Here is a 25,948-nt window from a genome sequence, read left to right as displayed (position 1 = left end):
TTGAAAGTTATCAGGTACCAAAAGTTGATTAATTCAACTCGATCAAAAGACATGTAGAAACATACACTAATCAACTCTAAATTAATACATTAATGGAAGTGCTTTCAACATTATTGCATATTTGATGATACATAAATGCATTTAAGGTAACGACTCCATTATAACAGATGAAATAAAATACACTGAATGCGTGCGTGATAATTATGTAACAGAGATATATATAAGTATTATGCTACAAAGTTGACTTTTTATATTTCTATTTTTTTATATTAATATTTATTGCTATCTTAACGTTTTAACTTATAATAATTTCTTAGAAATTTTGGTTTAATTATTTTTATTTCTTTTTCAAGTAAATAATATTGCATTAAATTTGGTTAAAACATACTTAATAGTAAAAGTTTACATGTTAAGCATTTAGTGGATATTTGGTAGAAATAAATGGAAAAGAGATAAAATAAATGAGAATAACTTCTATTATTTGATTGAACAAAAAAATAATAAAATAAAACTAAAAAATATAAGAGGACAAAAGGGAATGATTTTCATTCTCCAAAATCTTTACAAATTATTAAATTAAAAGGAATGATGAGAATGCAAATGTTTATAATTTGTATTTTTAATTTTTTTTGGGCTTTATGAATCAATCTTAATTATTTATTGAGTGTTAAAGTAATTAACTTGTAAAAAAATATATTAATTTTTTCTTATAATTTTTTTTTTAATTTTCTTACTTTTAATATTTGCTATCAAATCTCTCTCTATCTATATATATATATATATATAAGAGGATATAAAAGTGATTATGTGGCTATTCTTATTATTTGTCACATTGGATTTTTGCTTATGTGGAATTATTTCATGAATTTGTATTAAAGTTTTGCAATGTATATAGAATAAATATAAATAAATCATAAATAAATAAATTATGGTTAAGCTTTAAAAAGAAAAAAAAAACTCCTAAGCTACTATATATGATATTTGAAAGCATATTTTGATATTTATTGAAACGACCGTTCTTTTTTTTCAATTATATTTCTAACTTTGGCAAAACTATTTAAGCTTTTAACAACTTTTAGAAAGTTCAAATTATAACGACTATGTCATATTGTTTGCGACAGAATGTAATTTAAATTTTGTGGTGTTAGATTTATAGACGAAAATATTTAATTGCATTGAACTAAAAACGAATTCTAAGGAAATGATGTCAGTAATACATTTTTTATTTTAAGAATCTCCCAAATAATCGGATTACTTCTACTGAAAAGTTGACGACTTTTGATTTTGAACTTGAATCTAATTTCCATTTAATAATATTTTCTTTTTTACTATATGTGGTGGTTGGAGTTTGCTTTAACCTCTTCTTTAGTTTTTACTTACTTTTTTTTAATAAGTGAATTTTACCTCAGATGTGTATGATGTGTACTAATCACACAACGAAAGGGTCTCGTATTAAGCGGATCTTAAATAGCCTTTCTCACTATACCACCTTCTTTATTGGAAAATACTGTCGAGGACAACCTACCAAGGCTCGAACTCGAGACCTTAGAGTAAACTCCCTCGGGCCCCGCATAGCAGGTTTAGTGAAACACCACTGACCACTAGGGTTTAACCCATATATCGGTTATGATTACATAACATTTACTAGTTTTGTTTTAGCAATGTAAGTGATAATTTCCAGAATATATATATATATATATATATATGAAAAATGCTAAACGTAGCCACTAGGGCTGTGTTTAACATGGATAAAAAAATTTGTATTTTTTATATCAAAAGTCCACATTGAATTTTATGCTAAATGTACAACTATTTAATCCAGTTACTGCATGCCTAAAAAATGCATTTAAAAAACCCTATATAATATATACTTTGCATGGTTATTTTTAAAATTTGTATTAAGGAATGATGATTAAATATATTTAGCTTTTAATTTACAATATATATATATATATAGGGTAAAGTTATTTTGATAACCTTTTTCTTGCGTTAACCTTTGAGAACCTTTTAAATCAAGCACAACCGATGATTGTTCTTTCCATGAAAATTGTTTTTTTATTGTTTTATGAATAACTTATGTGTAATTTTAAAGTTTATAATTGTGTGGAGCATAGATTATCATCCGTTATACAATTATGTGGAGATTTGGATTCTTGATCACATGTGCACGAATATTGCTATGATTACATGTAAAGTCACATGTGATCATAGCAATATTCGTGCACATGTGATCAAGAATCCAAACGTCTACATAATTGTATAACAGATGATAATCTATGCCTTCACACAATTATAAACTTCAAAATTACACATAATTTATTCAGAAAATAATCAAAAAATAATTTTCATGTAAAGAATAATAATTGGTTGGGCTTGATTTGAAAAGTTCTCAAAGGTTCTCGCAAAAAAAAGGTTCTCAAAATAACTTTTCACTATATATATATATAGCTTAAAATGGAAAATTTGTTTTTCTTGATCACATTTATATATTACTAGCACTATACTCGCGTAATACAACGGTGGTGTTGGCGACAGCGGTCTGATGGTGATGCCGACGACAACTGGTGGTGGCGTTGGCATTGAGTAGTGTAGGTTGATTTAAATGTAATTAATGTAAAAGCGGGGATGTGAATATTTTAAAAGATAAGGTTTTATGTTATAAATTGATAAAATAAAAAGTTTATGGCGTAAATTACTTGATTGAAGGTAAATTGGTAATTTTTATAACCCACTCCCAAAAAAAAGGCTCATTAGATGTAAAATGGTCAAATCCAATTGTTACATTTTCTAACTTTTTAACATAAAGGGATAACTTTTATATAATAGTAAAAAAAATATATAGATAATTAACGTGTATAAATCAGTTAAGGTATTGCTGGTGACAATTAACGTATATAAAACAATTGTATCTTTATCATAAAATTCATAATGAGTTTTTGATATGAAGATACAATTTTCTTATACACGCTAATGATACCTCTAGAGGTTGTAGTCAACATTTTTTTTAATTATTGTTGTTACTATAGAATTACATAAGGAACGACAAGTAAGAATTTTGTAATTATTTATGATACCGTCTATGAGGTGGGTTTAATCTAGAAACATCCCTATTATCAATAAAGAAATATTGTTTCTAGACGAAAAAATGTGATGTGTCATGTTATAATTTTTTTCTACATTTTATATAATTAAAGATGATATCATATTACAAAAATACATTTATTTTAAATTAACATATTTTTTCTTTGTCTATCATATTTCAAAATTTTCATTTAAGTCTTGATGAAATATTTATAAATTCAAATTAATGATATATTTTATATTTATCTCAAAGTAAAAGTTTATTTTGGAGTTAAAATACATAAGTACGTAGGTTTAGCTCATTTGGTGTTTTGAGTTTATGGTTATGGATATGTAAATTGTATTTTTTTTTAAGGTTGTAGGTTATATTATTTTTATCTATCGATGATGTTGTTAATATTATTATACTTTGAAGCTTGAGTCTTATTAATATTATTGAATTTCAATGTTTGGTATTGTTTAGATCAAGGTTTGTCTCCTATTACAATTTTGATTTTGTATATATAACGAAATATTTGCAACTAACCGGATTGAATCCTGGTTGATTAACTAGTAATATATTGTGTTGCTCATTATTTTCATGTTTTTATTATATTTTTATTCTTAATGATTTATTTCTACCAAACACCGCAATGAAATTTTGAAGTGTAAAAGTTAGACTATCCGGAGCAAGACTTTCCTTTGAAGCCCCTCCTAAGGGCGTCTCGCGACACGTGACAGCCTAGTCATTAGAGGGCGTTCCATAATTTTTGTAGGAGCAAAGCTTCCTATGTTAAAACCCCTCAAGGGACCCACAATTTATATAATTCTATATTTTTAATTAAAAAAACTTTAATTGTTGTGTTGTCATATCCCTAGTGGACAATAAATATGTCATCACGTGAACTAAAAGCTTGTTGCAGTGATTCTCTATTCAACGCGTGTCTCTTGAATTAAGTTGTCAATTTGTGGGTCCTACCTGTGGGTAAGGCACGCCTATTTTGCTCCGTCCCAAATTTCACGTCATCCCATAAGTTTTTACCAATAACGCCCTTTGGGCCAATATTCATGGCGTACCATAGCTTTTCAAGACGTTTCGGAGCTGAAAAGTGGAAAAGAAAAGCTTTGCTCCGTTGAGCCTTATACTTAAAATTTTAAATAGTATTAGTGTTGGAATGAGATATTTTTTCAGAAAAATGTTACAGTATTAAGGAAAAACCTGCTTGAACCTCATGACCCCGAAAACAAAATAATCAAATCAAATCACAATCGTTCATTACTTTCCCTCATTTTCCATTCCTATCCAACGAACACACCAGCCGCCACGTCAACGATCCGCTTGACGCCAAAACCAACCAATGAAACCCCAACCACCTCTCCTATATAAACAACTTCCCCGAAACAAACTCTCATTCAAACAAACCAAAATTTCCCCCAATTTCCAAACCCTAGAAATCTCAATCTCTCAAATTCATTCAAATCCTTATCAATTCAATGGCACCAAAAGCAGAGAAGAAGCCAGCCGAGAAAACTCCGGCCGCCGAAAAGGCACCGGCGGAGAAGAAACCAAAGGCCGGAAAGAAGCTCCCGAAGGAAGCCGGAGGTGCGGCTGCGGCAGACAAGAAGAAAAAGAGAAGCAAGAAGAGCGTGGAGACGTACAAGATATACATATTCAAGGTGTTGAAACAGGTGCATCCAGATATTGGAATTTCAAGCAAAGCTATGGGGATAATGAACAGTTTTATTAATGATATTTTTGAGAAATTGGCTCAGGAAAGTTCTAGATTGGCTAGGTATAATAAGAAACCGACGATTACGTCACGTGAGATCCAGACTGCGGTCAGGCTTGTGCTTCCTGGTGAATTGGCTAAGCATGCTGTCAGCGAAGGGACTAAGGCGGTTACCAAGTTTACTAGCTCTTAGATTTGTTTAATTGTGTTTGGTTGTTGATTATATGTTATATCATATATGTGTTTGTGGGTGTTAGGATTATTATGTTAATTGGTAGCTTTTAATTGTTATTAGGAGGAGGGTTAGTATGTTGACGTGATGGATCTGGGTTTCTGTTGCTTCCTTCACTTTTATTATTATGAAAATATATATGAATATGGATGTTATTTTTAATTTGTTTTTTTATTTAGAAATAATATTGTGGAATGTGATTCTGGCACATATTTTGGAATTGGAATGTGGTGCTAAAGAAGAAAATGATGCTTATTTTTCTGAGGAGATACTTGGTGAATAATATAGTTTTGGCTCTCATCTTGTAAAATTTTTAGAAATGAGCATTGCTTTGTTTGTGTAGAAAGTCAGTCCTTTTTGGTGCAAATTTCATCAATCTCAATCAATCAACAATAAAGAAATAAGTTTTGTATCAGTGTGACCGTGCGAGTATCTTGATGGTTTTATGCATATTGGTAAAGTTTTGGATTCTTAAAGTTCAACTTATCGAGATAACCTCAAGTTTGGATTTCGTTGGATGTGAATTTTAGGTTAAGCTCAAGTATTATTAGAATGTTGATTACCTTTTTTTTTTGTTTATAATTAAGTAACTAAAATATGATTTTGTCATTTAAAATGTTTTAACCATCGCACGGCCAAACATTAAGCCATCTCCGCGTTTGATGTGATCTGCTAAGGTCCTTTTATCAGTTCCAAAAACGCATGCTAGTAACACAAATCCTTCACAAGAAGCTGGAGCTTTTTTTTCTTAATTTTCCTTAAATATGTCAATTTTTGGAGATCTTCAAAAACTATTAATAGAGCGTTTTTGGGCTGTTTTTTTTTTTTTCTCTTAATACTAAATCTAAACATCAAAACATTAATTAGATTACATTAATGATCATACCGCCGATGCGCCTACATCACCATCGCCGCCCTAAAACCTCATCGTGCGGACATATGTATTATTTATAATATTATTTCATGTATGACCATCCAACAAAATATACACTTATAATTCCAACTCAATTTAAAATTACTAGCACGACACCCGCGCTATGTGACGGTGTTCAGGGAGGCGACGGTGTGGTGGGGGACAATTTTTGGTGTTAAAGGCGACGTCAAGTGGTGTAAATAATTGATATAAAAAGTTAATTGAGATATTTTTAAAAAGTAAGAACTAATAATATAATATATCATTAATGGATAATTTTTATTGGAAGATGAGAGATTCAGATTATTGGAGTAAGGAGATAACTAAGGGCAAAATAAAATAAAATTGTATGTCTCAAATTGTGTAAATTTTCAACCGATAGTTTTTAAATAAGAAGTATAGATTTGCAACTCCTTTGAGAGTCAACTGACTAGCAATAACCGTGCCTTCAAATATCTACTACAGTACTATTAAGACGGAATATAGCAGAATAAATTTAGCAAGGCAGGCAGCAGGTACGGTACGTAGGTTTTAGGCTCAAAAATGGCGGCAAACAGACTGCAGCTATTCGTCAGCAGTAAGTCATCTTTTTCCCTCTTTCCCGTTTCCTAGAACCCCAGTTTCCGCCGTATTATTAACTAATGATAATCAAATATTAATATCATTATTATTGTTATATATAAATAGGATTATCATTTTACACCACACAAAAAGATTTACAGAGGCTTTTTTCACCTTTTGGCCCAATCACTGAAGGTATATATAAATCTAAAAAAATTATTCTCTTATCCCCCCCCCCCCCCTGTAACCCTAATTTTCAAGTTTTTTATGTATATAAACGTTGCAGCTAGACTTGTTATTGATCCAAGAACTCAAAGGCCTAAAGGGTTTGGTTTTGTTACATTTGAATCACATATTGATGCTCATAATGCAGTGAAAGCCATCAATGGCAAGGTATTATTATATATATTTTTTTCTTTTCCTCTTAGTAATATATATATCGATATATTTGGGTGTATGCAACACTTGAAATTGTTATTGTATAAAAGAAGATTAGTTATGTCCATGGTTACCTCCAAGACGGCAACACGTTTGAGGTTTGTACCTGAGACCTCTTGTAAAGACTTCATACCACTGACCACTAGGGCCTACGCCACCTTATTGGTGTTTGTTCGATAATTGCTATGATACCCCAAATGCCCATCCTTGTTGTATACGATGATCACATGTTTTATGTGAATATCCTAAATTCCTTCTCTTTTAGGTCAAACTTGATGATTCAAATGTAAAATGGATATGAAAGTTGTTCCACAGTTTTTACCAAATAATGCTTAATCGTTACATGTCTTGATCTTATAATCTAGAAAGTTGTTTAACATAAAATGGTGTTAAAAGATCTTGTTTAGTCAAGTACGTTTGAGCTCCTAAGGGGAAGATCCATTATGATCATGATGAGTTAAATAAGGAAAATGATCAGATATTTTTGTGAGCCAAGCTCAAACATAGGAGTTAAAAATTGCTCCAGATCAATTTCCAGGGTTTTTGGGAAATTTATTTTTAAAACGAATTAACAGTCAGAATTTGAAATTTGAAGAAGTTTCATTATAGATTAGTGAATTACGCTTCATCATTGAACATATTATATTCATATCATGTAGGGACCTATTGTTTTGCCAGTATAAATAGATCTTGATGAGTTGGGTATCTCTCCAGCAAGTTGTATTAAGCAATCTGCCTTTTATTTTCTAAGTTAAAAGTCAAATTTAGTGCTATTCACATATGTTACTGAGATTTCTTGACATTTTTTTGATTAGTTTTCCTATCTGCAGTATGTTTTGTAGTAAACTTTACTAAGGTTTTCAAATTGCCATGTTATAGCCTATATGTTTTGCATATCTGTTGAACACTGAGTAATGTATAGTAATAGTGACACGGGTAGAATTATGCGAGTAGATAGCCAAACGATAGAATTTGAAAGTACATTCACTTTAGTAAATTGAAACAAAGGGTCATTTATCATGTTTCAATGTGAATCATGCTATACAATCAAAATCATTCTTCAGTCATTATCTTTTTAGGCTCAGAATTCAGAAAGTCCAATTTTTTTACGGTGTTTCAGCTTACATGGCATACTTCCCTCTGTTACTATATTTGGCTTTAAAGTTGTATCCCTCTTTGGTCTAAAAACCCACTTATGTCTGGTACCCGTTTTCAGCTTAAAAGGCCTATGCTCTTAATGGTGTTCTCTTCTTGCACATGTAACACATGCAAGCTCATAATACAACGACAAAGACTCATTAGTCATGATTGTATTAACTCGCATTTAATTCTGTGACCACTTGCAGAAGCTCATTTTTATTCACCCTGTCACAGGAATGACATGAATTAAGTTTTAGGTCAGGGTCCTAGATGTCATTCTGGGGTCTTACCATTGTTCAGCTTCTACTTACACTTATATTTTTTTGAGCTGGTGAGCCCAGCCCAGTGATAAAGCCTTTAATGGATTTCGCCCCTTACATACCCATACAATTTTGGTAGACTTCGGTAAAAAAATAATGTAAAGTCCAAGGCATATATATGTTTCCAAAAACTCTACTGACTTGATTGGGAAAACTTTTGAAAGGAAAGGACAATTTATTGTTGCCATCTACTTTATTTGTAAACCCTCCCCTTTACACAAAAAGTCTTAAGAGATCTCCATTGATACACATCACTTGGTGATTTTGATCAAAGACCTTAGGGGATGTTTGAGGTTACTTATTTAAACACCTTGTTCATTTTAAAACTCAGATAAGCAATTTTGAGTATTTTGGCTGAAGAGAAGTGGTTATTAGCTTATCTGTTTACGGTAAAATAAGCTGCGGTAGAATAAGTTGTTTTCAGTAATCTGATTTTCTGCATCTGGCTATATTTATTAAGGTGATCTGTTTAAGCAGGAAATTTTTAAAACACCCCTTGGTTTTCATTGGAGCATTTGGTATGGAGGAGTTCGTCGGACCGCCATATCATCATCACACACCCCACTCAACGCTTTAATTTTTTGCCCTAATGGTCACATATCCATCACACCAAGCATTGGGATCACATATCTCACCGTTATTACTCAACTTGCAATAAAATAACAATTGGCCCCACCTTCATATTCTCAAACTTCCATAACCCAACTCCCATACCCCGCCATGGCTTGACATCATAAGATGGGACTATGGGAGGGGTGGCATTACACCACCATCATTCACATGTTTACCACCTCATGAGCGCATACACATTCCATACAGAGTGATCTAACCGGCAGTAACTTCTCTCATTTCTTTTCTGTCTTTTGTAATCACTTTCTAATATCCCTTTCTTGACATTCTCGATTGTTGGTTATACTTCTATTTTCGTTCAACATTCACCTTTTTGTTGATTCACACTACTTATCTTATGTTACTCATCTGAATATCCGAAATGACTAACCTGCACTGTCATGGGGATTACATTGTCCGTTTAAACTTTAAAGCTAAATAAGAACTATATGAATAGTTTATCTTCTTACATTTCAATTTTACTTGAATTGATCTGCATGATGTGCTTCCTTGACAAAAAAAACTTAATTGGATATATTGTATAGAATACCATCAACCTTAAAACGATATATCAGATGGAACTAATTTGCTCTGTATGCTTGGTTTTATTTTTATTTTCCAGTGCATTCTCCATTAGTTGCAACTCCCATACTGTTCACGATTCAAACTGTTGGAATTAAATTATGAATAGATGTGGTTGTATTCAAACTCCAGGTAGCAAATGACCAGAATCTAGTTAATGATAGAGTGTTGTCTATATCAGCCTAGTAAGGCCACTGGGTTATGTTACATCATTCTATATTGAGTAATCTGATATCTTGGTTTTGGATTTTATTCATTTTGTTGCCTAAATAAGCCTCGCATGGCTAACCAAACTTATGAGTGTAAACTTTTCTGTGTATTAGGAACGGTAATGTGGTAGGACAAGATAACATTGCTTGCCTTTTGTATCCTATATTAGCATATGTATTCAAGTTGATGAGATTTGATTCATGAAATTTGTATAAAGGATAGACCCCATATACTTTTTACATGATATCATGTACTTCACAAAGTAGTAGAATCAGTAGTATTTACTTGATGAATTTGACTTAAATATATACTACGTATAAGAGAAAGGACTTTCATGTTTATAACACTTTCACTGCTTGATAATCCTACATCGAACATTTATAATATGAATGGCAGGCTGGCTCTTCTTCAAGTAACTTGACAACAACAAAACTGAAACTTATCTTGCTTTCTTGTATTATGTTACAAGGTTCAACCTAATAGTACTTTCAGTAGTAATTTTTTTTTATTCTGGCAATATCTTTAATTAATCCACTGCTTTCTTACATTAGCTACACATTTCTGTTAAGTGGTCTATGAAGACCCGCAGAATCATCCAAAGTAATTGAATTACAGGGCTGTTATGAATGATAATGAATTTTTTGCCTAAACTTATCAAGTTTGCACAGATTGTTGATGGTAGGTTGATCTTTGTGGAAGTTGCGAAGACTAAAACAACTGGAGAAGACGAAGCCAATCTTAAATAGAACCATTTTCTCGCAATTGCTGAATATATTTGCGGAAAATGTGTGCCAAGTTGAAAAATGAGAACGAAGGATTAATGCAGAGCTTCTAATACTTCAGCCACAATCATTGGGTGAGGACATGAGATGCTTATGTACTTGTTACAGTAACCATCAGTCAAATCATTACAGAAAATAGCTTTATGTGTATCTTTTATTTACCTTTCATGCCTAGATGTCAAACAATGTTGGGTCTCAAAATCTTGAAATGAACATGACCCTCTAATTAAACAAAATTAATGTAATTTGAGGATGAAGCATTCGGTTCTTGACCCATCTTTTTCTCTTTTTTATTTATCTATTTTGAAATCGATATCAAATGAAATAGACTACAACCTAAAGGCTGTACTCATTAAAATGGAACAATCCTTCCAGCTTTATCATTTCAACTCAGAAGTCTACATACTATTTTCTTCATCATATCGGCTTTCATAGCAAACTTTCTTCTTTTATTAACTTTGGCTCTAGGTGGTGTCTCTCTTTTTTGGTTTCAGAACCTAATTCTTGCCCCCATTTTCAGCTTAAAAGGCCTATGCGGCTATGCCGTTTAAGGCAAGATGTGTCCATTACCTTGCACATGCATGTTTGTAACTCAATTACTAAGGTTAATATAGTGTAAACTTCAGGTTCCATCAAGGTTTTCAGGTCACAGGAGTCGAGTGCAGAACCTTCTACAACTATAGAAAATGTTATAACCTTAGAATTTTTAGACATCACTATGCAATCTTTTGTGAGAGAACTTCTAAAGTTTAGGATATCTACCAAGTCTTTCTCTTCTAAGTTACTATTTAGATAGGTTTTGCCTACTTCATTTACCTGGAACTTTAAGAGATACATAATTTTTATACAGTGGTACTCATCTAAAAGTACAGGACTAGTTACCTGCCTAAAACTTGCTATTGTACTCATCGTGCTTTTTGCTTTATCCGTTATAGTGAAAATGGAAATCATGTGTGTATTTACCTACAATTTCACATGCTTGGATGGACTATAGACTTAATGGGATATTGCATTAGGTATGTCATTGACGGTAGAGACTAGATTATATGGAACGTATTTGTTCTGTCTTTCTGTATGCTTAATTTGATATCTGTTGTACCAGACTACCAGTATGTTCCTTAATAATTACGACTACCGACTACCTTACCTTTTATAACTGAAATTTCTGAAATCAGTAATTGTAAAAGTCATATTTCACCTTGTCTTAACCAGTCTCGTGTTACACCTTTCTGTTGCTCTAGAATATTATATTGATCCAAAAGTTGTTAGTAACCAAAATAAAGATTTGTCATTGGCTAAAACTGTGATCAACATTACTAGGATAAGATGACATTGTTGTGGTTAATATATTGGTGTGTTTATTAGTTTAGACTGAACGGAGCAACGCGTTTCACACGCCTTCAATTTCACTTTTCCCCCCTCGGAACGCCCCAAAACACCCCAGGAACGCCCGGAACAGTGCCCCGAGGGGCGTTCTTGGACAAAAATAGTGAAGGGCGTGAGATATCCGACGAGAAAAGATGGCGTTAAACAAGGAGAGGGCCCACTTGGCGTTACAAGGCACGCCTTGTTCCTTTTAGCCTTATACATCATTAGAATGCTTGCTGTTTTTGCTTTGCATTTGCAAATGTATATCCTAGTTTTGTTGAACTGATCCCAAGTTAGTTACATGAGATTCTATATTTGTTTACCGATTCCAGAAATTCGTATCATGGCCTCTGTCCAATATAAAAATTGATAATTGTTTTTAGCTAACAGGACAAGTGGTTACTGTCCCTCCTTTATTTTGATGATGATATTAGCCATAACCCGTAATGGCAAGTTCAGCAGTTCAAATACTAATGACTCCACTTCATGGAGATGATTGGTCAGAAACTCAGTATCCCACAAATTCATTCCCACAATGCCAAATTGCCAACTATTTTCCAATATATAAATGAATAACTTTATAAATGTTACATGGAACAATTACAACCTATACCAAATTGGCAAATTATCCGCCAACATAGATTAATAGTTGCACGTGCAATTGAGTAGTAGTCGTTGAGTTAGCAACGAAAGTTGAGAAGTTGCCGAATGTATTAGAGTGAAAAATATTACTGTGAGCATGCATATGCTCAAGATAAAGTGATTCAAGTGGGAGATATCTGTTATTCTGTTTAATTGGATTTGATGTGATCAGCTGTATGGAGTCTAATTGGAATTTAGATTTAGCTGGTAAATTTACCAGTTGATGACTGAGCATTTAGAATTGCTGCAGATTGCCTCCATGTCAAGGAATTGATCAAGCATATTTGTGGTTTATTACATGCTTGAATTCATTTACATGACATGCTTCAATCCTTGTTCAAACCCACAATTCTTGATTGGCATCATCAAATCAATTACAAATCATCAGAAATTCTATTTAACGATTTATATTCCACTTTACTGCAATCTAACAAACAAATTGATATGAAGCTAACAAATAGAACCATTCAAATATTAACGAATATGATATGCCATGGTCACATAACAGTCAATATTAGTATGAAACAACACAAAATTAGAACCCATTCAAATATTTATGAAAAACAGCACAAATCAAAATTAACAGAAACAAGTGGTTTCTTCCATTGATAAAACACAAAAGATAAAACATATAATCATAATATCATCATTCTCATCTAAATCAACCACATTAGATCTTCAATAAACTAAACCAAATTAACTACAAATTACAAACAAACATAAACATCCATCCATCCATCAACTAAACCACACACCCTACTCAGCAGCAGCAGCTGTCTTCTTAGGAGACTTGGTAGTTTTAGCCGGAGACTTTGGCTCTTTCGCGGCAGCAGCACCGGTCTTCTTCGGTAACAAAACAGGGTTGATATTTGGAAGAACGCCGCCGTGTGCGATAGTTACTCCAGACAAGAGTTTTCCAAGCTCATCATCATTCCTGATTGCCAACAATACATGCCTTGGTATTATCCTGTTCTTCTTGTTATCCCTTGCTGCATTTCCTGCCAACTCCAATACCTGTTTCCAAACACCAACCATTTCCATTTATTAAATTAATTAATTATATTCAGATCTGAAAATTACATTTTAACAAACCCTAATATTACTGGTTTAATTTCTATTAAAACTTGATTCAGAATTAAGTATAGAAGAAAATGAAACAATTAATTGAGATAATAATTAATAAAATCAAATGATTGTGAAAGTTATTTAATAACCGCTAAAGTTGAAAATTTGGGGATTTTGTTATTGGAAACCCTATAAATGAAATTAAATTGCTAAAACACAGAATTAACATAAACTTACTTCAGCGGCAAGGTACTCGAGGACGGCGGCGAGGTAAACCGGAGCTCCGGTACCGACACGTTTAGCATAACGACCGTTTTTCAAGTACCGCCCAATTCTACCGACGGGAAACTGTAGACCGGCACGGATTGACCGGGTAACTGCCTTCTTCCTTGGACCGCCACCTTTGCGACCTGCGGCACCCTTTTTCGCTTTTCCGGTGGTATCCATTCTTTCAAATTATTATTTTTTTTCTCTAAAATGTATAATGTGAAAATACAATAGTGATGAATGATTTGATTAAAATTTGTGAGTTTGTTTATATAAGGAGAAATGGATCGGGGGTATTTGATCCGGAATGTTGTTTGCCGTTGGATTCTGGTTGATCGTAGGGTGTAGATTTGTTTTATATGGATCCGTGTGAAGTGGAAGTGACCAATGGGAAGGCTTGGTGAATATTTTGAAATTTGGATGGTGTTTTAGTTTTGTTTGGTTTTCTTCGTTTCCCGCGCGAGGATGATTTTGGTTTTCATATGGTTTTTTGTTACGAGTAATTTGCTCTATCACGTCTTCAATGTACAACCAATGAAAAACTTAATTTGTGTAAATCGACTTTAAAACGGTTCGATCACAATGATAACTTGCATTTTAACCAAGGGATAATGACCTGCAGGGTAATGAACTATGACAAAATGTCTATGTTATGTATTGATTTAATCGAGGGTCTATGTTATGTAACGAACTTACCAAAACTGTCTAAGTGATGCATGTTACCGGGTAATCTAAAGGTAGCCGATTACCATCCAAAAGGATAATGACCTGTGAATGTAGTGAACTATGACAAAATGTCTATGTTATGTATTGATCTAATCAGGGGTCTATGTTATGTAATGAACCTACCAAAACTGTCTAAGTGATTAATGTTATTTATTGTTTCCAACTCCTCCTGAGTATTTGAGAACTAGTATTTTCTTGTTTCCATTTTGTTATTTATTACTATCCCGAAAAGAGAAATGATGAATTCTGAGGTCAAAGAGATTTGATCTTTTCAGCTTTAGGCTTGTAATGCGTTCTTCTAAGTTTGTTGTTTTGTTGCTTTAACTAAAATCTAGCAATTAGTTATTCTTTTCCATTTCAATTCTAAGTTATGCTTCAAGAAGCCATGTAAGAATACGTATCCTAGTCTCTCATTGTTTGTTTGTGTGGGTTGTATATATGTACCCTTAAATTTGTGTGTCAATGTGTATATGTTTGAGAATATATGTAGTGATTGGTTTCAGGTTTTTGTCCTTATAAGGGATCGTAATTTTTGAGATCTATAATTTTTTGGTATATGATTGTGTTAGGGTTAATCGGAAAAATGGAGAGGTAGGTGGCGGCCAGAAGATATGAAGGTGTTTACAGTTTTTATATAATTACAGAACTTATATACATATATGTTTTCATAACTTATATTTATTTATATATGTTAAATAAATTAATTAATTATTAAGATTAAAAAATAAAGGGAAAAAAATTAATGACCGGCTTTAGCCTGTAACATGCATCCCTTAGACAGTTTCGGTAAGTTCGTTACATAACATAGACTCCCGATTAGATCAATACATAACATAGATATTTTGTCATAGTTCATTACATCCACATGTCATTATCTTATAAAAAAATGGATGGTAACCCGTTACCTGTAGATTACCCGGTAATATGCATCACTTATACAGTTTTGGTAAGTTCGTTACATAACATAGATCCCCGATTAGATCAATACGTAACATAGACATCTTGTCATAGTTCACTACATCCACAGGTCATTATCCCTTCAACTAATTGAATACAGTTGGATTTGTTTGTGTTTTTTTTAATTGATATACTAACTTAATTAATTAACAATATTTGTATTGATTTATTAAATATGGTTGTTGTTTTTTCTTGTTAAGTCAAAAAGTAAACATTTCTAATGACTTAATAAATTAAATATTTTTTATTACATTATATTTTTATTAAGAATATAACAAACACAACTTAGATTACCATGAATTATGTTTGTTTTTTAATCATAAATTCATTATTTTTTTCAATGATTACATTGTGTCTTGTAATGCATAATATAAAAGAGTTTTCCCTAAATCATGTTGAAATTTGAAAGTGTTGTTTGTGTTAAGTATAAACTTTAAACACTATATCGTAATCGCACTTAAATATATATTTAATCTTTAAAAAAATATGAAGTTGTAGTTGTAATGGGTTATAATGTCACACTAAAAACTATCTTTTACTCCGTATGTGTTTTTCTTTTTCACGTAGTTGATAACTTTTCATCATCAATTATTGTTATTTATTAAGTTGGTTAAAAACAATTAAAACTTAAAGAATCTTAACACTTCAAAATTTTCAAACTCGCCAACGGTCTTCCAAACATTAAACAACCAATGCACATCATAAATAACTTATCTAGACAAATGATAATGTCTAAACAAAAAGGTTGTTACTGGGCAAACTAAAACAATTCCATAAATCAATTATCAAATCTCTTGTCTCATCACATATATTTGCTCAACCTTATTGGACTTCAAGGTACAACACGTTTTAAAGGATGCAGATCTAGCTAATGAAAGGAATGGAGATGAAAATAAAAGATAAGAAAAAATCATATTAACATAACACATTCTTGAGTTACAATTTACAAAAAAATAAATTGGAAAAGAAAGGATAAAAATCAGACATATTATACATTATTTATTATAAACATCCGTCTTACTTATTTATTTGATATATAAAATGTTAGAATTTATAATTGACGGATGGATGGATAAGATTAACACATAAAATATATCACATATGAACAAAAGATACCCATCGTATGTTCTTTATATCCATCGATATCATTCATCTATCATAATAACCTTCATCTTCTCATTATTCATTTTCAAAACTCATATCCTTCTACTTTTATTCTCGAGTCATTTTGTAATCACAAATACCTAGAAAAATGGAAACCCAATGACGTTGTTGCCATTAACAAGCACCATCCTCTTCCATAGTCTTCTGATTTGTTTCCTATTTGCATAGATTGGTTGCGGCAACAGATTCCAGGGGATCGGTTGAAGCACATATTCAATCATTCGAGGGGTAGATTGATACTTTTATACTTCAATATACACTTTTCTGTCCAAATCCGGCCATTTTTTGTTGGAAAATCCTGAAACAAATAGTCTTTTTTATCATTTGTTTTTCTTGTTTAAAAAAACTCGAGAATAAGAAAATTAACTTTTTCTTATCATATCTTTTTTTTATCACTCTTAATAAACTCAAGAATGCACTGTAAGATACAAATGTTAACAAAACATTTAATCTTGATGACAACACATTTAATCACGATCATTATATTGACCAATAATACATGAAATCAAACGAGGATAACCTATAATACATGTAGATGATTACAGATAGGGGTGAGAAAATAACCGGAAAACCAAAAAACCAGACAAACCGTGAGATCTGAAACCGAAAAAAAAGCGAAACCTGGAAAAATCGAAAACTGAAAAATCGATGTATAACGGTTCCATTATGGTTTTTGATTTTCATTACCTGTGGTTAACCGAACTGAACCGAAGTCTGATATATGCCTACATATAATCACATATACAACATTTTTTAGGAAATTTTGTTACTTTGCTTAAAATATATATCAAAAATATTAGTAATATCATATTAAGGACATTTAAGTAGTAAATTATGATACTAAAAATGTAAATTGACTATCATAATTGAAAACTTGACCTTTATATTAGCATGACTTTTATAAATGGTTAACCGAAACCAAATTGAAATTAACCGAATTTTTTGGGTAACCGATCAACTGGTAACCGAAATTAATTGTTCAAAATTTTTAACTAACTGTAGCGAACCGAACTTGAAAAATCGGTTCGAATTTCTAGAAAACCAAACCATTTACAACCCTAATTACAGAGACATTTAATCTTGATCAAATCCATACTAAAAATTCAAAAACTTGAATGGAAATTCAAAGAATGCAAGACACTAAAATGAGGGGGAGGGGTTTCTAGGGCTAAAAAAGGAACGAGAACTCAAAATGAGTTTTGTGATTATGAAAAATGACTAAATATTAGCTATAACAACTATTATTTTATAACGTGTATAGTTAAATAGTTTTAGGGATGTTTGATATTGTGATTCCAAAACAAAATATGCGTTTTCAAAATAGATTATGCGTTTTCAAAACTGCGTTTTGAAGAAGCATATAACTACATGATTTTTTCGTGTTTCGTATTTGGCCTTAACGTGTTTCGTGTCTTAACAGGTACCTGTTAAGACACAAATAGTTATCGTGTCCTAACAGGTCCGAACCTGTTAAAACACGATAAGAAAAGTAGTATATATATGAACATGTTAAGACACGTTAAAGAGCCGTTAAAGACACATTAAAACACGATAAGATACGTTATCAGGTCCCTTAACAGATCCTTTATTGTGTAACTTTTAACAAGTCCCTTAACAGGTCCCTTATCGTGTAACTTGTTAAAAATCGTGTCGTATTCGTGTTTGGAAAACTGACACGATTAACTATCGTGTCATGTTCTTGTTTAACCCTATCGTGTTCGTGTCGGACACGATATGCCACCTCTATTCATAGCCAATAATCACTTGTTCATACAAACACCTTTTTAGATTATTTGTGTTTTACAAACGTAATAATCAGATAATCACTTTATAACGCAATCGTAAACACCTTCTTAATAGCAAGTTAATTTAATTTTGCTGTAATTTAAAGAAGTTTTAATTCAGAGGTGTTTGGATCTTGCATTTTAAAAAGTTTATATAATCATTGTGTTTATAAATCTAAACTATTAAAAAAAATATATTTGGTTGAAAAAATGATAATTTATGTTTGCATTAAAAAAAACAGAGTTTTCAAAATACGAGTAAAATAAAAATTGTTATCCAAAACTCAGTTTTAAATCATTTTTAAGACTATACACACTCCCAACTTACATCAACCTAACCTTTAATAAAAAATTAATTTATCCCTCTTCTACCTAAACAACCCAATCTAACTCAACCTTTATCCACATTCACAACTCAACTAAAAGACAAACCAATAAGGTTTATAAATAAATCTTAACTAATCGTATAATGACAAGTGGCAAAAGTTGGATGACTCTTTTAAATCAAGTAACCAAGTTGTTATTTTAAGTGAGTTTTTCATTTTTAAAAAAATATTTTCAGTGACCTACCAAAAAGGTTGGGGATGTGGGTGGTCTAAAACATAATGACGAGGTGACAACCTCTAAATCTATATAATTAGATTGTTATTGTTATACTTTATGTTGATCTTTTTTTTATGAAGAAAAAAAAAAAAAAAGACGTAATTATCTTAAACCGAGTGTTTGGCAGCAGAAGCAGCAGCCACCCACCCACCGAAGCAGCAAAAACTCCCCAAAAAAATCTCTCTCTTTCTACAAATCACTCATTTCTCCCTTTCTCTCTCTCACTCTACAATTCCGTTCGGTTTGGCGCCTCTCCGATCAATCCTCAATGGTCAGTCCACATATTCATATTACACTTATTTTTTTTCTTTTACTTTCTTCAGTTTATTTATTTACTGCTTCTGTAACTTTTAATTATCATTGCATATTTGTTGGCAATGTTGCATAATTTGAAGTCCTAGTTTGTTAATTGTTATTATTGGACCGACCTCGTTTTTGCCCTTGAGCTTATGGATCTAATATTTCGTTTATGATTATCACATAATTTAGCTAAGAAAGTTAAATACAGGTATCTGCCTTTGTTTGTTTATGTGTGTGCTAGAAGCATTGTAAAATATTTAGATTTAACGGTATCCGGATTTAGACATTTAGTTAACGTATACGTTGTGGACTTGAGCTTGCAAGTTAATAAACAGTCTCAAATTTTCAGTCTGATGTTCTTATTTCGCAGGGTCGGTTATACAGTGTAGGTAATACTAAAATCGGATACGTTATGCAAACGTCACATGTTCTTTTGAGTTCTGCATTATGAACAAAGAAGAACATTTATTCGTATTTGTTTGGTACAAGAGGACATAGTTTATAGATACTTAGCTTTATTTTGTTTATATTTTTTGCCTCAGTATTGGTTGATGTTATTGCTGTATGATCTATTTCATCGTTTGTTTCTGAAGATCTGTTTTATGGTGATTGGATTTAATTTTATTTTATCAACACTTTAGGGTTAGTGTATATGCATGAATACTATTAGTTTCGGCTAGATTATTTGTCTGTGCATTTTTATCAACTACTGATATTGATAAGGGTTTTCATGAAGCATCAAGAGCAATTCAAGGACAATAAGTTTGAGATGAAAGGCCGTCGAATGACGTCGCCTTGAATTATAGTTCTTGAAAGGCTCTAATAATATCTGTAGTTTTTAATCTGTGACACTTCGAAAAAAGGATCATATGGACAGTTTTACTTGTAAGATCTCTCTTGTCAATTTCATCATGTCTCTAATTGGATGAATGCTGCCAGAGAATGTACTTTTTTTGGACCTTACGATGTCCGTAACAAGCTATAGCCTTGATGGTTTTTTCCCCTTCCTTTAACAAGGAAGATAATTGGTGTTCATGCTTGGCAAGTTTGGTGAAAGAAGGTCGCCTGCAAATGCGTCTGGAATGTAGAACTAGTATGTTTACCCTGCTGACTTTACTTCATTATGTTTAGTTGCTCAATTTCATCTTCTGTCATGTGCACAAGTCGTTCCTTGTGTGTTAGTCTGTGCTTGAAAGTTAGTTACACAATACATCAGCTTTTGAAAACTATTTGATATACCTCAACCGCATATTCTGCTACATGCTGGTGGCCTGGCGTCTGTTATAGTAGCTTAAGGAGGTGTTCGGTTGATGGCTTTGAGTTAACAAGAATACTCAATGAAAGAGTGGGACTTTTATGAGTGTTTGGTCAATGCATATGGAGTTTAGTAATGGAAAGGAAACCCATGAATTTCTGTATCCTTACACTTGGTAAGGGGGCTTGGCTTAATAAATTCATTCCGGCTCAATACCCCTCCTGTTTACTATATTGTACATTCATTTCTTCAACAGATACAGTGGTGTTTCTTGACTTCTTCATAACTCAGGCATTTTTTTTGTTGGTAATCATACACATTCCCGTTCCACCCTATTATCATACCCATTCCCTTTCCATCCTATTATCCTACCTATACACTTCTTAAATTATCGACTGTGAACCAAATGCGATTTTACTTTTACTTGCTTTAGAGCACTAAGGCCTGTGAGATGTAGCTGGTAGTATCTTCATCTAGTGGGGCACATTGAAATTCCTACTATCTTTATGACGTACAAATTTACATGTGTTAGAATGCTTACTTTTTGGTCTCTTTTGGCTTACTTTCATTTGCATCCCTTATTCAACAAAAATTTCTTTTCATTTAATAGATTTCATGATCATATGCGAGTTTTGGAGGTTTTATGCGGTTGATAGTTGATGATTACATGATTTGTAAACTTTGAAATGTAGGCTAACGCGGCATCTGGGATGGCTGTGCATGATGAGTGCAAGCTAAAATTTCTGGAGTTGAAGGCCAAAAGAACATACCGCTTCATTATTTTCAAGATCGAGGAGAAGCAAAAGGAAGTGATTGTAGAAAAAGTTGGCGAGCCAACTGAAAGCCACGAGGATTTTGCTGCTTGCCTTCCTGCATCTGAGTGTCGATATGCTGTTTTTGATTATGATTTTGTCACTGAAGAGAATTGCCAAAAAAGCAGGATCTTTTTCATTGCATGGTAAGCATTAGATTTAATTTAAATATACTATAAAATGCTAATGGGTTCAAAGTAACCCTGCCATTACAAATATATTTTAAGGAGACACTAAACTATACTTGCTTTGCAGTTTTTTTTTTCTTTTTCTTTTTTGCTTGTTGCTAATATATAAGAAATATTGCAAAGGTCTCCTGATACTGCACGGGTGAGAAACAAAATGATTTATGCTAGCTCAAAGGACAGATTTAAGAGGGAACTGGATGGAATTCAGGTGGAACTTCAAGCAACTGATCCGACAGAGATGGATCTTGATGTATTCAAGAGCCGGGCCAACTAAACGCTGCAGTGATGATTATTGCACCAGAGAGATGTTAATAGTTTGTTTGGGAGTTTCTGTTGCCAAAGCTATTTTTTGAATATTGTTTTGTTGTTGAAGTCTTGATAACTCTTGGTATTCTAGCTTTGTTGCTTACGGGTTCGGCAAATATTTTATGATTTTGTTTGTGTTAAACATGCAACAAGTTATGATGTCGAACATGGATGATATTAGCTTTCACTTTCTTCTACCAACTTCATGTTTTATGGACTGTTGGTTGTCTTGCTAGTGTCAACCATAGCCCATGTTGAATTTGGTGGTTAACTATAGATTTCTTGATTTAACATGTAAGAACTGATATTAAGAGGGTAAATGTGATAATTGTAAAATTAAGGGCAGTTAAAAAACAGTATCAAAAACTGCTTAAAAGGACTAAGCATCCATAAGCTCTTTTCGTGTACCAGAAAGATCCAGCTCATTTTGAAATCAGATTTCAATTTCTGTTGTTACATTCATATGAACGATAATGATCCTTGCTGCAAAGTTCTGTTTCTTGAATTGACTTGAAAGAATCCGGCACGAGTTATTTGAAGGCAAATCAATAGGTTTTATGTTTAGACAGTAGATTTTTTATGATTAGACGGAGTATAAAATGCCAATATGAAATGCTGAAGACTATATATGTTAAAGTAAACCACACATTTTAAATGTAGCAAACAAACATGTTATAAAAACCATCTCAAAATTTGTAACCTGCCAAACACGTATGTGCCCTGTCTAAACAATGAACGGTATCCCAACCAATTATTGTCATTTTGGCACTCAAAACAAAAAAAATACAATATGCTTATTTACAAGTTTGTTCTTAGCTAAACTGGAAAAATCAAAATAAGATTTATTATTTGTCAAAAGTACTAAACCAAAGAAATGAAAAGGTTACAATTTTTTATTTTATTAAGTATATTATTTGGATGTCTGGCCATGTTTTAAATATGCTGAAGTTATATTAAGTAGAAGAGAAGGACAGTCAGTCACTCAAGCTAATAGTTTGGTTTCTTAGGCATTTAACCAGACAACTTAATTAGGCCAACCAGGCTTAGCTTATATATTTTACATTTACTTAGATTGGATATATATGCAAACACAAGAGGTGTTATTAATACAGATGATATGCAATCCTCTTCCTGTCACATTGCCTGCCTGATGGACATTAGATTAAATATCTGCTTTTGGTACGTTTCTATGTAAGCTACACTAAACATATATAATGACAAATAAAAGCCTTGCCCAACTCCATAAACTTATAGCCCTGGAATGCATCCAAATCCATTAGCATTTATGTGGCTACCAAATCTCGAAACAGTCCAAGTTACTGATCGATAATGAGCAGGTTCCATCTGCCAAACTACGAGTATATATAGTATGTTTACGTCTATTGTTTAAATCACTCGCTCTCAAGCTTTAATATATAAAAAGTATTGAGATCGAGTCTATCTAAGATTACATAACTTGGACAATATGTTGGCCTTCTTGAATGCTCAAACCCTGGCTTTTGTCTTCGGTCTCTTAGGTATTGATTTGTATATGTAACTTTAAACACTATGATCGACGCTAAAGGTGTTTGCAAAGTTTTCGTTATCTGTAAATATGTTTTTTTCTTCATTTCCCCACTTTATCATTGTTTTTTAAGTTTCAAAAACATATTTTGTGATCCCAAAACGGGTTTTGAAAAAAATGTTCTATCCTGCTTTTCAAAATGCATTTTCTCTCTAGCAAAACAATATAATCCTTTTTATTTATTATTTTGTCGAAACACTTTTTCTGATTATCTAAGTAAACTTGGTTTATACATTGGAGACCATCCAACAATTGTTTACTTAGATTAATAATAGTCAAGTTTCATGGTGATTAAGATATCTTACAATGTTTCTGCAGGTAATATTATATCATTTCTTGTGTTCCTAGCCCCATTGTAAGTCCCACAAACCTAAATATCTTAAAGTACTTCTGTGATTTCTTTGTAACCTAATCAGTTTTTTTTTTTTTTTTTTGCTTTGTTAGGCCAACATTCTACAAGATTTACAGAAAGAAATCTTCAGAAGGATATCAAGCAATACCATACATGGTTGCTCTCTTTAGTGCTGCATTGTTGTTGTACTATGCTTTTCTGAAGACAAATGCATACATGATCATAAGCATTAACGGCTTTGGATGTTTTATCGAACTCATTTACCTGGCAGTGTACCTCTTTTATGCACCGAAAACTTCCAAGGTACATAATCTTAACTACAAAGAGATCTTTTTTGACACATGCTATTTAGCTAGGAGGATTTTGTCAAAAAAACGTTTGGCTACAATTGTGCTTGCAGATATCCACCATAAAGTATATATCTATATTCAATGTTGGAGGACTTGGTACTGTGATGATACTTTCGATGCTCTTTGTAAAAGGCCAGGAAAGAGTTGAACTTGTAGGATGGACTTGTGCTGTGATTAATCTTGCAGTGTTCGCCGCTCCTTTAAGCATCATGGTAATAATTTTTTACCACAATGGTTTGGAACTAACTTTGTAGAATATCTTTTTATGAAAAAAAAAACCCATCACACAACAACCAAATTTTGCCTCATCATATACAGAGGACAGTGATCAGAACAAAAAGTGTCGAGTACATGCCGTTCATGCTCTCATTTTTCCTCACTCTATGTGCCACGGCATGGTTCTTTTACGGATTCTTTGTAAACGACTACTTCATTGCAGTAAGTAAAAATACATCTAGCCTCTTTTTTGTTGTAAGTTTCTATATATATATATATATATATATATTCGTCTTTATGATAATGATCCAATACGTTGATTTGGGTTGATCAGGTGCCAAACATTGCTGGATTCTTATTTGGAATAGCTCAAATGATACTATATTGTGTATACAAGGATTGCAATAAGCAAAACGGTAAGGATCAGACACAAAAACCAAATAAGAAGAGCACAGATCAAGACCATTTCGAGCTGGAAGTTGTTGTTGGCGACACGCTTCATCACCAGTCAAGAAGTAACTAGTTTGGTTATGTCTTGTTTAGAATATACAAGAGAAGATGCATATATCGATCTAGAGAGGCATTGAGTTTTTCTAGTTAATATTTTCCTATATATTTTGGTTGATAATAAAAGTCACTAAGCTGCCCTAAAGTATTTAAAGGGATCATTATAGGTGTATTATTTGGGGTTTAAAGTTTTAGTCCATGAGATTAATAATGGTGTTTCATGAATCACATGTGCTTATATATATATATTTTTTTTATGATGATATCTGTTGTTACTTGTATGGTATTTTGATTCATATATCATAATTTTCAACAACTGAAATTACATATATACTTGTTTGCAAATCCTGATGTAAATGGCAAGTCCAAAACAAATTTCAACTTACAAAGTCACACTATATAACAATTCAAAAGAAAGACTCTATTTTCAGGCCTATTATAATTTATCTTCTTATACAGTTATACATGCACTTTATTAAAAACATTAAGATTCTAAAAAATCAAATTATTTAATCATTATCAACTCTATCAATGATAATAATTTGTTAAAAGATCGCTTTGGGAAAAAGATGTCGAATAAACCATTTCAATGAGTAAATTCTCAAAATATGCTTCTTTTTTAATTTATGAATACAAATGTGCTTGTTTTAAATTTGTTTTCCCAACTATGCTTTTAGTTAAGAATTATTTTAGGAATATATTTTTTTTTTATTTTCTTTTATCTCTCTTCTTTCAAACCATGTTTTATGAAAACTAAAATGATCCAAAACTTCTTCCAGGAATCTGATCTTCAATTATTTTCACTCTTAATTAACTCAAGTAATTAAATAACTGTAGGTTTAGCTTTTGGGTTAAAATATTTTTTCAAACTTTTTAGATGGTTAATTTTTCATAACATTATAATGTATTACTTATCCATCCACTCAAACTAGCTGAAACATATTC

At 32.1% G+C, this 25,948-nt stretch overlaps 5 protein-coding genes across 5 annotated transcripts; 4 read left to right on the top strand and 1 right to left on the bottom strand.

The window, feature by feature from the left end:
• Nucleotides 1–4,457: 4,457 nt before the first annotated feature.
• On the top strand, nt 4,458–5,184 carry LOC122594666 (histone H2B.3-like). Its single transcript, XM_043767093.1, has one exon. The coding sequence runs from the start codon at nt 4,555–4,557 to the stop codon at nt 4,981–4,983; it is 429 nt and encodes a 142-aa protein (XP_043623028.1). The 5' UTR covers nt 4,458–4,554; the 3' UTR covers nt 4,984–5,184.
• Nucleotides 5,185–6,355: 1,171 nt separating this feature from the next.
• Nucleotides 6,356–10,854, top strand: LOC122594667 (cold-inducible RNA-binding protein-like). The gene is made up of 4 exons (XM_043767094.1): nt 6,356–6,512; nt 6,623–6,691; nt 6,783–6,889; nt 10,464–10,854. The coding sequence occupies exons 1-4, from the start codon at nt 6,479–6,481 to the stop codon at nt 10,539–10,541; spliced, it is 288 nt and encodes a 95-aa protein (XP_043623029.1). The 5' UTR covers nt 6,356–6,478; the 3' UTR covers nt 10,542–10,854.
• A 2,312-nt stretch (nt 10,855–13,166) lies between these two features.
• On the bottom strand, nt 13,167–14,150 carry LOC122594665 (histone H2A-like). The gene is made up of 2 exons (XM_043767092.1): nt 13,890–14,150; nt 13,167–13,601 (listed from the first exon to the last, which is right to left on the bottom strand). The coding sequence occupies exons 1-2, from the start codon at nt 14,097–14,099 to the stop codon at nt 13,344–13,346; spliced, it is 468 nt and encodes a 155-aa protein (XP_043623027.1). The 5' UTR covers nt 14,100–14,150; the 3' UTR covers nt 13,167–13,343.
• A 5,092-nt stretch (nt 14,151–19,242) lies between these two features.
• On the top strand, nt 19,243–22,201 carry LOC122593426 (actin-depolymerizing factor 2-like). The gene is made up of 3 exons (XM_043765835.1): nt 19,243–19,424; nt 21,401–21,666; nt 21,832–22,201. The coding sequence occupies exons 1-3, from the start codon at nt 19,422–19,424 to the stop codon at nt 21,980–21,982; spliced, it is 420 nt and encodes a 139-aa protein (XP_043621770.1). The 5' UTR covers nt 19,243–19,421; the 3' UTR covers nt 21,983–22,201.
• Nucleotides 22,202–23,862: 1,661 nt separating this feature from the next.
• On the top strand, nt 23,863–25,232 carry LOC122591998 (bidirectional sugar transporter NEC1-like). The gene is made up of 5 exons (XM_043764216.1): nt 23,863–23,933; nt 24,023–24,233; nt 24,331–24,492; nt 24,599–24,718; nt 24,831–25,232. Exons 1-5 carry the CDS (start codon nt 23,863–23,865, stop codon nt 25,017–25,019), a joined length of 753 nt encoding a protein of 250 aa, XP_043620151.1. The 3' UTR covers nt 25,020–25,232.
• The last annotated feature ends 716 nt before the right edge of the window (nt 25,233–25,948 follow it).

This window comes from Erigeron canadensis, chromosome 3, assembly GCF_010389155.1.
Source record: "Erigeron canadensis isolate Cc75 chromosome 3, C_canadensis_v1, whole genome shotgun sequence".
In the NCBI taxonomy this organism is placed as follows: domain Eukaryota; kingdom Viridiplantae; phylum Streptophyta; class Magnoliopsida; order Asterales; family Asteraceae; genus Erigeron; species Erigeron canadensis.
This window is presented reverse-complemented; position numbering and strand designations above follow the sequence as displayed.